Here is a 16025-nt window from a genome sequence, read left to right as displayed (position 1 = left end):
CTCCTAAGACAAAGCAAGTCACTCTTGAAAATGAAAAAGTTTAGCCACACCCCCATGAAAATTCTTGACTCCACCCTATATATCAAATCCAATCATGGGCTCCAAATGTTCATCCATATGAGGATTTAACTAGGGCAGGGACATCACCAACATATGAAGGTGATTTTACAGTTTGACATAGATAAATGGGCAAGTTTGGATGAATGTCAGGTCATCAAAGGTCCACTCTGAAACTTTTCAAACTTACTCAAAACTTTAGAGTTAGCAGGTCATTGTTTTGACTCAAATATAAGATTTTCAGTCCAAATTTTTCAATAGTAATTATTTTCAGTACTCTTGGTTAACTGAGAATTCAACTGTTTTGTAGCTTTTACCATATTTTGACTCAAATATAATTTTTGAGTCCAAATTTTTGGGTAGTAATTCTTTTAGTATTCTTGGTTATATTATATGAGAGTTCCAAACTGTTTTGTAGTTTTGACCATATTACTCAAATATAAGATCTGAGACAAATTTTTCGGCAGTAATTAATGGAACCGGATCCTCTTCGGATCCCAATAATCTGAGGCCAATGATTATTTGATCCAGACCGTTGAAATTTGAACTAACGGCTACAATTATTATAACTTTTAGAGGGACCCCTGTTTGTAGTCATTGGATCAAATTTCAACGACCCGTATCATTTGATCTTTAGGCTCAGATTATTGGGATCCAGAGATCATTCGGTTCCGTAATCAATTATAGATGAGATGAGGAAAATACTAGAAAAGAAAACAATTCAATCTGAACAAATTTTCTTCAAAATGAATAATTGCCAATATATATATTCACTCTCAAAGTCTTAGCCAAATTGAAAATCACAAAGCAAAACCATACACATCAAAACATATATCAAATTACAGAATCACATTGATCCTCCAAAAGAATGAACTATCATCACTTTCTCTATCTCCTCAACCAATTATTGCCTCACTCTAAAAGAATAAGCTCTACTATGTATAATGCTCTCTCAAGCAATTTACTTGCATTGCAACCTTCTTTTGCAGTTCAACTCTCTTTCTGTCTCAGAATGTTGAGCACTTCTTGGCCTTGTACCGGTGCAGAACCCTCTTCTTCTTGCTCGAATTGTTCTCGATTGTCAGGACAACCTTCCCAGGTTCGTTGCTTCGGAAAGTGTTGCGAATCGGGCCTTCATTAGACCCCATTTTCTTCTTCTTCTGTACAATAATGGTGTATGACCCCTCATCAGTGGGAACAAACTCCTCCTTGTAATTCACTTCCCATCCCAAAACAGTCAAGTCCCACACTAATGTGTTATCAACCTGTTACCGAACACCATTTAAAATCAATGATTTAGTGAAAATGCTCATGAGGAAAAGCAATCTAACAGAACATGAATCAGTAACAATTTATTATTACTACCTCTGTGCTGCATCAATCTGTACGGTTCCAGTGGATCCGGCCTTGATGATAAGTTCCGAAACAGCGCCATCTTCGGCAGAGAACTCGCTGTCGTTGTCCCTCTTGAAGCCGCCATACTGAGCAGGAATCTCCTGAGCTGGAATGTACCTGTTGTGGACAATCACAGTTCATTTGGGTAAGCTGGCTAAGATACACCGTCGAATTCTCTTGGATTGTTGAGCACACATCCAGCCGCTAAATTCAGCAATGTGTAAAAGGAGACAGAAACCACTTACTTGAGAAGGGTTTCAGTGACCTTCGCCGGGCGAGCAACGACAAACTTGCTCTTGGTTCTTTGAGTCAAGAAAGGAGATAGCAAAGCATTGAGTGCATAATACCAGAAAGGAACGTTTATGAAGATCTGCAAGTCAAAAACCAAATAAAATAAAACCCATCAAATTATGTCCAATTTATTGAAAACAAACGAAAATAAAAACCGATTTCTAAAGCGAAAATGTGAAAGAAGGCTTACATTTTTGGCAACCAACTCAGGGTAGTTGTCCTGCAAAAGCCCAACAGCTTGCTTTGTGGCAATCCTGAGCTCCTTTTTCGCCGGCCCGGGCGAGTTCTTGAGGTCATTGATCTGAAGCAGAGAAGTGACACCACCAGGCCTCAAATCCAGCTTCTGGACGCTCTTCTCCATCAGCTGGAACCTCCACCTCAGGAACTGCCCTCTCTTCTCCTCATTCCCAAAAGTCTTCCGATAAAGCTCCTCGTTGTCGAAAACCCCAAAAATGTTGTAGCAAACGGGGTGGCCTTCGCGATCAACGCCGTTCAAGTAAGCAGCAGAGCTCAAATCAGCACAGACATCCTCGTCCAAGATCGAATCGATCTTCGACTCCTTCCTCCATTGAAGGGTTTTCTTCAGCATCTCGAAAGCCTCATTGACCTTGAACTCCCTAGCCCTCAAGAACTTTAAGAGCACAACATCAGTGCCCTCAAAACCCTTCCCAGGGAATAGGGGCACTCCCCAAAGAGAGATATCCGTGTCTATTACTTCATACCCATCTTCCGATTTCTTCTCTTGTTTGCCTTCTTCGGCTTTCTCTTTGGCTACTTCCTCTGTCTTTGTCTCACAAACCTCCGCTGCTTTCTCTTCATTCTTCTCTTCCTCCTCTGTTTTAACATCCTCAGTTTTTCCTACCTCCTCTGTTTTTTCTACCTCCTTCGTATTCACTTCCTCCTCTATTTTCTCTTCCTTCTTCTCTTCCTCCTCTTCCTTCTTCTCTTCCTCCTCTGCTACTTTTTTCTCTTCCTTCTGCTCCTCCTTCTTCGGCTTCTCCTTCTTGAAGATATTGTTGCCCAAAATGGCCTCCTCCAGCTTCGATTTCAGCTCGTTCAACGCCTTCTTCTCGAACTCCTTCAAATCGGAGAGATAGTTGCTCTCTTCCTTATAAGAAGAGCTCCTCTCAACCGTTTTCGGCTTCGACTCCGCCTCATCCACCTCCTTCACCTTATCATCTCCCTCAACAACCTTCTCATGCTCACACACAACCTTCTCCGCCTCCTCCTGAGGAACAACCACCACTTCAGCCACCTGGGTCTCCTCCACAGTCATCTTCTCGATCAACCCGAATAGCGAATCACCCGAGAAAATGCAAGAAAATCCCAGAAAACTAGAGAGAAAATTGGTTGCTCTGTTTGGGAAGAGAGAAAATTTGCTTGCACTCTGGTGCGAACTAGTGGCGTTTAAGAGAGGAGAGAGTTGTGGGCTTTTGCTTGGGTTGTAACGGCTATATATTTTCGAAAACTCCCCCAATGGGGGTGGCGGGACCCACAACGGTCACATACCTGTAAAGCCACCGCATAGGACGAGAGCCGTTGGGTGGCTTCTTCTACCGAGGGTGGGGGTTTTGATAGCCTGGACGCCAGCACAGATTTGGCGTTAAAGGAATCTCATTGGGACCCACTACGTTCTCAGTTTTGCCAGTGGGGAATGATCGTGTGTGGTCAATCTTAAGTGCTTTTACTACATGCACAGCATTTCATTGGCTGGAGACAACACAAAGTTCGAAAACTTGGAAAGACATTTTTTTTCCTTTGACTAATTCGCCAGGAGGACAGACATCACCTGGCAAATTGTTTTTAAAAAATTGTTTTTTCCTTCTGGTTTTTGTGGACAGCTAGATTTGCCTTTCCTAAGTCGTTCAAATTTAATAACCGCCATCGGGTTTTTTTGTTTTGTTTTTTAACCAGCGATGTTATTTTTATTAATGTAATTTAAATTTATCTTTAACGAAAATTGAATGTAAAATTTTTTATTTACAAAAAAATATAATATTATTGTACTGTAGTATTAAACGGCAATAAGCGTCAGGTTTAACTCTTCATTTTCATATACCACTTTAAAAAGGAATTTCGATTGGTTGACAAAATCTTATTCTAAAATTTTATTATTTTGAATATTTTTGATTGAAGAATAAAATATTAAATTTTACTATTAGTTTTATATTTTATTCAGTAATAATTAAAATTTTTAATAACGAAAATTTATAATTCCTTCTAATTTTGGAACCAAATAGAGATTTTTAACTTTTCTTCTTCAAAATTGAAGTGCTTGGAACCTCAAAAAAAAACATATATTTGTACATTTTACATATAAAATAGTGGTATATTTTTATGAAAAAAATTGGTAGAGTATGAATATATGAATGGGTACAAATAAAAGATTAAAAAAATTATAGGTAAAAATAAAAGTTCAAAAATATGGGTAAAAAAAGAAATTAATAATTAAAACTAAAAAGAAAATTGGCACAAAAAAAATTGATTGCAAATTAAAAACTTGCTACAAATATAAATATATTAAATGTAACGTTTCTAACACGAAATGGATGTAGTTGAAAATGGTTAAATAATTTTAATTTTAAATTTTAAATTTTAAATATGCTGACCTGTAAATGCTTAATTATTAAAATAACTAGGTAGATATAAAAGCCAAAGAACATTGATCAAAATTAAAAAGGAATAAGGTCATTATCCAAATGATTACTAAGAAGTGTAATGCTGACATTGCAGTGGAATGCATCTTGGAAGACATTTGGGCTCTTGCACAAAGTCTGACTTCGGTGGAGTTCATGTTTGTACCCAGAGAATGTAATCGTGCATCACACCAAGAAGCCAAACATGTTTAACGAGGGCTGTCCAATGGAATTGTATTGGTCTGGATTTTCTATTTAACATTTTAGCGGAAGATGTATGCATTTCAATTCGATTATAATTAATAAATTCTACTCTTGGTAAAACAAAAATTCTTGATATGCACGCATGTATTTTGAATATTTTATTTTGTGTATTACAATTTTAACCCAATTATGTTTGTGTGTTACGATTGTAGCCCTATTATATTTGGATAATTTTGTGTTGTCTTTTTTTTTTTTAAGTGAGGGTGGTAGGGTATTAAAAACTTCATACTTTTTTTTTTGTCAAATAATAGATTTTATTAGATTATATATTAAATTAGTCACCGACAGGGTTCGGACCCACGTCGACATGTAAGGGTTTTACATCTTTCCACTACTGTGGTAAAGGGCCACTTACCACACACTCACGCGTGTAAAAATTCACTCTTTTACATTATTTTGTTTTGTTAGTTTGGATTTTTTTTTTTTTAAATTAAATTGTTTTTAAATTTCTAATTAAAAAGGGATAATTTTGGATTATGGATGATTCACCGTTTTTGCCTCGTAGCTTTATCTATGTGTATATAAAAAGAGCACACCAAAATTTTGAAACATTCGGATATTCCTAAATGCCTCACTTGATATAGAAGAACAAAAGGGCGCTACCCAAACAAAATAGGGACAAAAGGGTAATTTTACATGTTACGAATCTTCAAACTCACCTTGTAGGTGATTAATTATTCTTCCTTTGTTTTCGAATTTTTAAATAAAAATATGTAATTAGATTTAGAACATAAATAAAAATTGACTTTTTGAAGAGAAAAAAAAACCAATTACCAAATATTAAACGAATTATAAAAGTTAATTGGCATAATGCTCTAGCATCATATTTTTGTGCGAATTAAGTATAAGAAAATGACAATATTCCAGGACTTCAATCTTGATTGGTCCGTTTGTAATCATCATAACATCTCATATGATTAGATTTATGTTTGTGTACTCCATTAATTTTTTATTCTTCCGTATTAAGGAAACGGATTAACGATTTTGATATTTATACGGTTAATATACGATAATTACAATTGAGTAAATAAGAAGGTGAACACATAAGATGGAAGCAAGTATTGTCCTTTAGCATATACATCCACTGATTCACAAAAGAAAATACTTGCCTCATTCCTCAAGACTCAAGTATTGTCCTTTAACATATGTATCAGACTATTATTTGCGCGGCCGAATAATTGACTCAAAACAATAATAAAAGGGGAAATATTATCATCTGGCAAGCTATCACTGGTTGATGACGTCCACCACCTTGTGTTGACTTGGGCATTGCATGATTAGCTGGTTAAGCTGAAGCTGCATGTGGTAGATAATTTCGCTTAGGGTCATACGATTCCTCTAATTGATAATTAATCCTAATCTCATATAAATAATTAGTTTTGTTTGGAATCTTCAATTACCTAATCTCATACATTATACATGTTTAAGACTTCTTGAAGTGTAAGATATTGCGTAATTTGGATTAGCCGAGAGTAAGTGGGAAAGTAGGTTAAAAGAATTAGGCGAATACTTTTGGCACTCCATATTTTTGGTCTTCCAAGAGTGCAGACAATGATTACTTCGTTTCTTCGAACCACAAAACACGCAAATGGCGTTTTACCGTATTAGCAGAAAATGCATCCTGGTACAAGTTCGATCCTCACCCCCCCCCCTAACAAGTAACAATTTAACCCACCAACGCTATCGTTTGTCAAAAAAAAAAAAAAAACATAGAACACATAACATTAATATAATTTTCTACATTGTTGAATACACCTTGATCACATACCCAATAAATCACTAAATTCACAATCTCAAATAATAGGGAAAAAAATTAGCATACAAAATTTGAAGGTAACTCTCCCGAGTAGTTGAGTGCCGTTTCCTTCTTGCGACGCGGCCGTGCTGTTTCGCGACACGAAAACGCCCGCCAGGAATCAGGAAACTCACCCGACACCCCCAACATGCTCCTGGATTCCACTGTACAACGTAATTTCCTTTTTCTCCTCATGTGCTCTTTTGAGTATTTTCAACATCCATGAACTGACCAGTTGCCCTGCTCAAGCACCACAATGAAACTGTCATCTCAGATTCCGACCCTTTACTTTCACAAAATATATGTTGAGGGAGGGAGGGAGTATATACTTGAAATTTTAACATACCTATCGTATGACAAAAAGGCGTCGCCTATGGTTCCCGCTACCTTATTTCGTACCTTCCGTACACAAACCTGAGTTGCAAAGTTTGCAAATTGATATCAACATATATCGTTAATTACAACGACAATGACAACAACAAAAAAATAATGAACGTCGATGACCATGACAATACTCACTTGTACTTGATCCATCTCCCCAGCCTCTGGATCCCGATTACGATGAATTACAATTCCATTGTCGCATTTATTTATGAAGTGTGCACTTCCACTTATATCATAGAGATTAGGAGGACCCCCGGTCCACTGGTGCAACTGTTACAAGAGCTATGATCAGAGAAACCACATCAAAGAAAAAGGCATGGTCAAGCTCAACGTAACCAACCAACCTGTCTAGGATGCGCCACAAACCAAACATGGCAACAATGATGTTGAGCAAACCGTTTGATCTTAGTAAGCATCTGACTCACATACTCGGTTTCGGTCCTGTAACAAGTAGAAGTTTTAGTAAACTTGTAAGTAAAAGAAATAAGAAACATGGAATTAGGGCATATGCAGCTACAATACAAAGAATACTAAAGGCAGCATTAGCGGGCATGGTTAAGGGTTAGAACTAACAAAGTAATGCAGTAAAATTGTAACTAACAAAATTCAGGGATAAAATTGTGCTGGTTCATATGTAAAATAGCAACAAATAAATATGCAGCACACAACATGTAATGAAAAGACTAACTGGTTCGGGGGACGTTGATGATCAAGCTCATTGTAAGGATCAATTACAAGTCCACGCACCCCATGCCTAAGTACTGCTGCTTGTGCAAGATCAAGAACCCAACTGATATTTGGAAGAGAATCATCCTCACACCTATAACATGGCCGTAGGAGTAAATCAAAAGGGCACCATCTATGATCAGAAATCAGTTAAAGGAAACAGACTTCTACTCCATAAGGTCTGCATACATGTTTATAAAACAGTGCACTACAGACACATTGATGCAATCTAGCCTTGCGGCGTGGCTCTCTTGGGAACACTAGCCTAAACAATAGAGTTGATAACGAAACTTACCTTATGAGGTAAAAGGTGTCATTTAACCATTTTTTTCCTTGCTCAAATTCTTCAACACTCATCCGTTCAGCAGAACCACCATAACTATAGTCAGCCAGAAATAAAAGAAAAAGTCACAAAGTTAGATCCAATGAGTAGCAAAGTACAGTAGCACCAATTTTTAAAAACAATGGGGGCTTACAAAACTGTGAAAATCATAGGACTTGATCTTAAACTGATGAGTCGCAATAAAATTACAGGAAAAGGTAAAAGCACAAAGACTAAGGAAAGAATCAATAGTGTTAGACAATAATGCTTTTACGCACTACAGAAACAATCTCCTTACTATATCCTTGCATAGGTAGAAGTAAAATTTGAACACAGTCGAACTTATCATATCATAGATGTTATTTAATCATCGGCATGCATGCAAGATGTCTTTGTACTTTTTTTGCCTTACATTTTTTCTTCTTCTTTGAGAGCAATGGGGTGTTCAAAATGGGACAGATTTTTAATCAGTTTAGTTTGGTGTTTGGCCTTACCAAACTGAAACTGAAAATTTTGTTTTTGAAAAAGGCAAACAATTGGTTTTCAGAAATCCTTACTGATTATCGAGCTAAGCCGTAAATCAATTTTCATATTTAATACCATTTTGGTATGTTTCAAATATTATTATGTTTTCTGATAACATAAAAGGTGTGCCAATATAGTTTCCGGCTTCTGTCATAGCATACCCTTTTTCCAGCTTATTTCATATCATGCCCTTTTAATTAAATAATTCATAAAGGTAAAATAAACAGGAAAGGCATCAAATGCATTTTAAGAATGGTAATAAAGAAGGTCAACTCAATCTTACCGTTTATCAAAGAAAGGCTTCTTTATGTGCTTCTCCAGCAATTTTCGTGCATGCTCCCTAACCTATAAATCATTAATGAGAAGGGTGTGATATATGGAAGACAGTTAACGGAGAGCAAAAATGCAACTAAGTCATAAGAGAACATGGTAAAATTGATATGTGGATGACGTCTATATCACACAAGGCAGGGGGTAAAATAACCACCACAAAATCATGTCTAAGGTATATTCTCTCCCAAATCACAAGTGCTATGCACGTGTGCGAACATTTCTCATAATGATCCGCTGTAAACCAACTAACAAGGGAAGGGTTGCACATAGGAGAAAACAGAACAATTTAAACTCTTTGATGAACTAGTTTACCTTGTTCTCCATAGAGCAAAGTACAAATTTCCATCCAACACTTGCAGATAGATTGCACAAGAGAGCATCAATCCACTCACTCTTACCTGAATTAGGGACCCCTGTTACTATAGTCAACTCACCAGGAACAACCTAAAAATAAAAACATAAAAATTAGAAAAGTATGCATATCTACAACCAGTCATACTCATCCAGATTTCAACAGATCAGAATACAAAAGAAGGAACCAGAAGTAAAATATACTTTTGACAACTCATGATAACAATAACAACAACAAATGCATAAAATACTAAGGGCCCATTTGGAAATGTAGAAAAATCTTCTGCTCATAAACGCATTTAATAGAAGTAAACTGAAATTTTTAATATCATCCAAGTGCTTCATTGTAAAGCACTTATGCAGTTTTTACTTTTTCTACCAAACATTTTCAGAAGTGTTCTTGGTTATCTGAAACTGCTTTTAGCTACTCTAAAAGCTCTTCCAAACAGGCGCCCTTAGCCATTGGTGCAGAGAAACAGTAACAAACCATCAGATCAGATCCGATAATTTGCTAAATTGTCAAACATTTATATACCTAGATCATGTAAGGATATGTTGACAAAAAAAAAAGACCATATAAGGGTACAAATTTCGCTTAAATCTCCACTTGAGTGTTTTACCTTACAAAAATAATGTGTTAATTAACAGATCTGCATTGATACCCATAAATCGATACCTAGACCATATAAGGGGGAATTGACACACAACCAGAGGAATTATTCAAATTCAGAAAAGGTATTATTTGTCACCAGAAACGTCAAGGTTTTGCTTACATTGTACAAATCATTCAGATTTTTCCACCCAGTTGAGACACCATACTCATATCCAAGAGTCCGGTGATAATATGCATCGAGTTCATCAAAGTAATTCGCAAAATTGAACAATCCACGTATAGGAAATAATTCAGCATCCTCAATTATTCCCTTCAATACATCCGAACCCAAGTACATGAGAACCTGTGTTGATAAACAATAAGAGATGGTAAGGACTGCTTTAGTGATCTAAGTAAAATATTAAAATACATCTTAAATGATACAATCTTTTTCAGTTCAATGGAAGGTGCAGGATACAGACCATCACACAAGATGATGCCGAGGTAACACATTCCGTATCAGAGGTTTGTTTGTTCATGCAACTTGATTAAGAATGATATCATAAAGATGTACTATTATGTGAGGCAAAAAAACAGAATTCACTAGCATCAAATGGAGCATACATAGGAACATGCAACATGAAAAATCACTGTCATACCACAAATCAACTCAATAAGAAATATTTGAGCAAATGATCACATGAATGTGAGAATAGATATTTCAAATGTCAGAAACTAATCTAAGATCTTTGGTTTATCATTATATGTAATGATCCAACATATATATGTATTTGGAGATAATACTAAAAAGTTTAAATTAAGCTAAATCCAAATCATTGTATGCGCATTATCTCTGACCTCATTTGCATCTTTGAAGTTCTCCTTATCATTTTTCTTTGGCCATTTGACTCGCCAACATCTGCAGGCACATGGGTAGCGGACAATTATTCTTACGAAGCCTGCATAAAGATGATTTTAACTTAACAACAGAGAACAGTAACAACAGGACATTATATTGGAAACCTTTCTCTTCCAAGGCGGCGTGCAAGCTCTTCAGCTAGGGCTTGACCAGGACCATCTCCATCAGTGGCAAGTACAATGCGTGATGCCTATCAAAATCAAAATCATTATAACCAAATACGTGAACCCCTGTGCCGATGTGTTTTGGATAATAGTAGTAAACTTATTTGCGAACCTTCTTTAAGTACTCTTTGCAGTTCCACAGATATTGATACTTTGTATCCTAGCTTTACAGAATAGACAAGATAAGCATTAGATCCTCCAAATTCCACAGATATTGAATAGCATTTAACTTTAACTTAATTCTTCAAATTAAATTAAGGGAAAAAAATCTCTAAATGGATTGTGGAGTGGTTCCCACATTGTTACATTTTACAACAAGTCAAACGAATAAAAGTACAAAAAAAGTAATTTAACTATTTTAAGGTGATACAAACCTTCTCTTCAGGTGGCAACTCCTTTGAGGAAACCTTTGGAGGAGCACCATCAGGTACACTCACACAATTACAAAAGCCAGCTTCTTCCATTGAAAGCTTATCAATTTCGCCTTCAACCTAAATTATGAAATAAAACAAAAGAGTACATATGGGGTGCAACACTAATGTTTGAAAGCATCAATTACTGAAAAAATGGTGGAAGCCATACAATGATGATATCATTAGTTCCCTTTATATCGTCCAGTCCATAGAAAATCTTTTCAGTATCCTTTTCCTGAGAAAAAAATCAAAGTATGAGATCCAAATGACAGTATTACAAAAACTGTTTACACAAACCTAGAAAAAAAAAAAAAAAAAAATGGATAACATCCAAAAGTCGGCCTGACAGGGCATCGTTAAACATCTGAGCAATGACATTGCCGCATTGGCAAATTTTATGTTATTTTTAATTCATTCAAATATGGGCCAGCGATGGACTTTATTTATTTTAACCAGTGAAATACTGACATGTATATCTAAAGAGGTTGTTTCATGATAAAGCCCACCACCACCAGGTCGCTTGCGGCACACCCTTATAAATATATATTATGCTAATCATTTCAACCATTACTCGTTTAAACACTTGGGTTAGATTTAAAAAAAAAAAAAAAAAAAAAGTATCACTTATTGCAACAACCTGCCAGAACTTCTTGTCAATGTCCCGATACTTGCAACTAACAAGCTTTCCATCTCTCCGATAAGGAAAAGCAATAGCAATCTGCATGTGAAATTTCAGAAGCAATTAGGTAAGGAAAACTAATAATTGCATCACAGTCAAAGAGATTAAAGTGCAATATCTGCCCCAGGACTGAGATGATGGTTTTAGCTTAGTACAGATGAGAAAGACAAAGTTCATTTTGTTGTATCCCCCTAAGTTTTCTCAACTCATCTTATCGAGAATTATCGAAGCATCACTCTCTATTAAAGGGACAAGAAAACTTAAATGCAACTTTAGAAAGTTTGATGCCATAAGCATAACTTCATCCATCCACTGTTCTGAGATCCATATGCTTTGTATACAATAAATTTACGTCAACAAGGAAGATCTGGAACTACGTTAAAACAATCCAATTTGTGAAATGTGACTTCTCAAATATCTTTTTGAGAACTTCTCAAATATTATAACCATAGGATGTAGTTAATTCACGATAAAATGCACAAAGGATTAAATTATGAATGAAAAGACAAATGTCATACACATGAAGGAAAATACCCTAGGCATTATGAACCATTCAGGTGTTTACGATTGATTCCACCGGCGATGGATTCAGTGAACTGTCTGATGTTTCAAAGTACTTCCCAAAAGATAGAAAACTTCACACTCACTTGTTTTGGGTTTTACATTAGGAAATTTAATGCATAATACTTAAGGAACCTAAAGCCAAAATAGATAACCAAATGAGGATTCATTACTTCATGTTTACTAATAAAACTTCTGCTGCCATTTCATCTGTGCAGTTTTTTTACTCTTGATGGCTACAGGTGAAAAGAGGATACTTCTAGAGTGTAGTAACCTAGATATTTGTAATACTCACAGAAACATATTTTTCTAATTTACACAACTAAGATCATGAACATCTTAATATGAAGATGAAAAATTAATAATCCTTTTCCATTAGTGTCATGCACCTGATCACCTGTACTTTTTTGCATTACAGCATTTCTCATCAATGTTCCCCTTGATATCATTCGTTCTGAAAAATAATCTACAATCTGAAACAAGGGCAAAAGAAAATATATTCACCATGTTGAATAAGGAAAACGAAAACATAACTTTACTGATAATAGTTCTATTCTTAGTGTCACAATCCAGTACAAGAAGAACTCAAACTTCAGAAAAGAGTAACGAGCTTTGACCTCCTCACAAAGTGGTTCCAGTCCTAGACTTTCCTCTGTGATTTCCCTTTTTTTCTTAAGTTTTGAAGTTTCAGGTGGCAACCTGTTTCCTACAAACGCCTGCAAGAAAGGGGTGACCGTCAGCCAAGTGACTCTCTTTCATTATTTTTTAATAAAATATTATAATGTGATGGCAATGTAGTATAAATGAAGATTGGAAGAAAAGCAAGCATACCCTCGTGCTACCTGTCCACCCACATTTTCCACGAAAGCAACACCAAATAGCACGATCCCTAAAACATCATAAATTTCAATGTAAAGTGTGACTTGCAATCTGTTAATAAATAATCAGAAAAACTTGTAAAACACTAGGAAAAGCATACCAATTTTCCGAAATATCCATGGATAAGCTCTTTTCCTCTGAATCGCCACCTTTGCACTAGCGTATGAGAAGTCATTTCAATTTCAGTCACATATAATTCCTTCTTTTACTCATTTAAAAGAAAACCATGCATGCACAGTTTAAGGCAGTCTCATTACATCATGGCCACTCAATCCCCTGAGTTTCTATCGTTTAATTGCTAAAACAATGGAAATTTTCCATCTTTTTGGCATGATTCACTCTTAAATGCGTCTCCGGCCCTTAGATGGAGAAATGTCATCAGAGATTCTCTTTGATGTTCTCAAAAGTCATTGGTTTTTTTTACATGATAATTTTCTTGAACAAGACACATCGTCAAGAAAGTAATTATTTTGGGCAATAGATAATGCCAACTACTGTCAATAACTACCGTGAATCCCTCATGTCTCCTTCAGGTCGAGTCTGCTCATACTAACACTATTGATTAAAAACAATACTGATAACTTAATTTATTACTATATACAATAGCGTTTACCTGCTTATTATCCATATGAAAATTGCTTATTTTTTCTCCCAAAACTAGTTTCTAAACCTATAATAACGAACAAAAATGGGACATGCACGTAGGTTTTGACAATTACCACCTACAGATTCAGTAATTTATAAAATCCTAAACAAACAAAGTCAAAAAATATTTGCTGAAACAAATACAACATAGCGGCAGAAGCAAAACTATTAGCATACCATTGGGCAAATCAAGTGGTTGTACTGCCCTGGTACAGATATTGTTTCACCGTCTATGCCAAGATTCTCCAATTTCTCCTTCAAGATCCTCATTTGCATAGAGGACATTCCATTTTCTTTTGGGGGTTCCACTTCAACTACATAGAATTCAAAAGCATACAGCACATTAAATTCAAAACATTCTCATAATCCTTCACACACACAAAAAGGGTCCACCTGTAAACACCATAGAAAAGAAATTAACAAAAACAAAAGTTTATTCGAAAAAACACCCCGACAACTAAAATTTTATAGAAAAACACTTCTAACAACTCAAATGGAGAAAAGAAAAACACCCTTATCTATCCGCTTGTGATGCTCTAACTGATTCTCAGTGGTGAAACTCTTTGGTGCTATAAGGTAGGTTGGATTTTTCTCTAAAGTACTAACTTTGAAGTGTTTTCCTTCTAAAATGCGATGTTATCAAGGACTTACATGCAAAAAGCCAAAAAATTAAAGCAGAAAATTGCCTACCTTCTTTACTGAGCACAAATTTACGCAGAAACTTACCTGGTTCTGCGACATGGGCAGGGGAGAGAGAAGAATATCCGTTAGTCCGGAGGCAAAGCGGCCGAATTTTCAACACGGGTTTCGAGGAAATCGGAGAGAAGACGAGGCTGCGAGAGTGGAAGGGGTGTCTGTGTGCAGAAGGGGTCAGTGGGTTCGGAAAAGGAGCGGACTTGAGCAGCTGCTTGGAGGCCATTAGGAGGCCGGAGGTTGAGGAGGATAAGAAGGAGAGCTTGCGGAAAGGCCGATGGAGAAGAAGACGCATGTCTCCGGGAACTGGGTTCCGAGTCTTGTTTGTGGGGTTTCAACTCGGCTGGGTTTCCATGGCGGAAAGAAGAGGAGGGAAGAGGGTAAGGTTTTCGACACTTGGGTCACAACACAGAGAAGGGTTTTAGAGGTCTCGGTCGGGTTCTCTTCCTAAATCTCGACCATGACCCGGACCCAAATGCCTACCCGTATCCGACCCATGTCAAATGACCGGACCGGCCCACCCAAGAGCGTCGCAGCTTTTCTTTCTTTTTGTTTAGTCATTCATGTATGTAAAACAAATTGACGATTCATGAAAACACTTATAGCTCGGTCACTAATTTGTAAATGAAATAAAGAGTTTAATTTCTTATTTAGCTCTGTTTTGATTCATCCAACTCTATTGATTTTAATTAACATGTTATAAGTGTTCGACACGTTGTTTGCACCGTGAAAATTTACTAATCACAAATTAGTGGACAAGGAGGTGCACCCTAGAGTGGATGCAAATACTATCTTTAATAAGAACATTTGGACATAGCCAAGTTGACTAAAAACAATAGGTTATTTCCCCTACACTCAAGTTCGATTCTCACTTTTCATAATTTAGATTAGATTAGGTATCGGTGGAATAATTTAAAATGGCAATCAAGAAAGGGGCAAATGGAAAAAGCATATCCTTTATATGCATTTTAAACTTGAGCTGTGATACACATCCCCAAAGCCTGCTGGCAACTCATGGAACAAGTGCACTAGATCACCATTCCTCCACGTAGCAAAGGTCAGTAGTTTAATTCTTAATCATACGAATCTTAATTACCATCGTAAACAGAAGTTTGCTGGGTATCGTATGAATCCTAGTGCACAATAGGTTAGATTATGCTCTTTCCTATCAGCACAATGGAAAGATTGGTACGAGGCAGGTACTTTTGTTCTCATGGCATTTGTAAACCAGCTGACATTATTCCAATTCTTTGTCTTAATATTCTTCTAATCATGCATTAAAACCTGCGCTTGTTAGCCGCGGCGGAATCACTCCCTCTCTCTCTCTCTCTCTCTCTCTCGCAGGCGGCGGCCCTCTTTTCTTTCCTCCGCTGGCATGAAGAAAGGGTCCATTTCACTACC

General features: G+C 36.5%; 2 protein-coding genes across 2 annotated transcripts; both read right to left on the bottom strand.

Annotated features, from left to right (window-relative positions):
* Nucleotides 1-829: 829 nt before the first annotated feature.
* Nucleotides 830-3150, bottom strand: LOC137728856 (patellin-4-like). Its single transcript, XM_068467641.1, has 4 exons — nucleotides 1934-3150; nucleotides 1698-1822; nucleotides 1423-1569; nucleotides 830-1322 (listed from the first exon to the last, which is right to left on the bottom strand). Exons 1-4 carry the CDS (start codon nucleotides 3017-3019, stop codon nucleotides 1307-1309), a joined length of 1374 nt encoding a protein of 457 aa, XP_068323742.1. The 5' UTR covers nucleotides 3020-3150; the 3' UTR covers nucleotides 830-1306.
* Nucleotides 3151-6342: 3192 nt separating this feature from the next.
* On the bottom strand, nucleotides 6343-15025 carry LOC137729051 (twinkle homolog protein, chloroplastic/mitochondrial). The gene is made up of 21 exons (XM_068467874.1): nucleotides 14658-15025; nucleotides 14109-14245; nucleotides 13387-13442; nucleotides 13239-13296; nucleotides 13025-13123; nucleotides 12797-12880; nucleotides 11805-11885; nucleotides 11337-11402; nucleotides 11129-11245; nucleotides 10867-10914; nucleotides 10695-10780; nucleotides 10530-10590; nucleotides 9853-10035; nucleotides 9041-9172; nucleotides 8679-8740; nucleotides 7844-7927; nucleotides 7511-7642; nucleotides 7167-7263; nucleotides 6958-7092; nucleotides 6785-6852; nucleotides 6343-6678 (listed from the first exon to the last, which is right to left on the bottom strand). Exons 1-21 carry the CDS (start codon nucleotides 14917-14919, stop codon nucleotides 6630-6632), a joined length of 2097 nt encoding a protein of 698 aa, XP_068323975.1. The 5' UTR covers nucleotides 14920-15025; the 3' UTR covers nucleotides 6343-6629.
* Nucleotides 15026-16025: the final 1000 nt, after the last annotated feature.

Source organism: Pyrus communis, chromosome 3 (assembly GCF_963583255.1).
Source record: "Pyrus communis chromosome 3, drPyrComm1.1, whole genome shotgun sequence".
Classification (NCBI taxonomy): domain Eukaryota; kingdom Viridiplantae; phylum Streptophyta; class Magnoliopsida; order Rosales; family Rosaceae; genus Pyrus; species Pyrus communis.
The sequence above is the reverse complement of the archived record's forward strand: the minus strand, read 5'-3'. Positions and strand labels throughout refer to the sequence as shown.

Bases quoted from the DNA above. Each gene is read 5' to 3' on its own strand.
- LOC137728856 (XM_068467641.1), bottom strand. From the start codon at position 3,019: ATGACTGTGGAGGAGACCCAGGTGGCTGAAGTGGTGGTTGTTCCTCAG. The intron at 1,823-1,933 runs GTAAGCCTTCTT...TTTGACTTGCAG, and splicing joins CTGAGTTGGTTGCCAAAAAT to ATCTTCATAAACGTTCCTTT. The intron at 1,570-1,697 runs GTAAGTGGTTTC...TGTCCACAACAG, and splicing joins GTCACTGAAACCCTTCTCAA to GTACATTCCAGCTCAGGAGA.
- LOC137729051 (XM_068467874.1), bottom strand. From the start codon at position 14,919: ATGCGTCTTCTTCTCCATCGGCCTTTCCGCAAGCTCTCCTTCTTATCC. The intron at 14,246-14,657 runs GTAAGTTTCTGC...AATTCTATGTAG, and splicing joins TGCCCATGTCGCAGAACCAG to TTGAAGTGGAACCCCCAAAA. The intron at 10,915-11,128 runs GTTTGTATCACC...CTGTAAAGCTAG, and splicing joins AGTTGCCACCTGAAGAGAAG to GATACAAAGTATCAATATCT.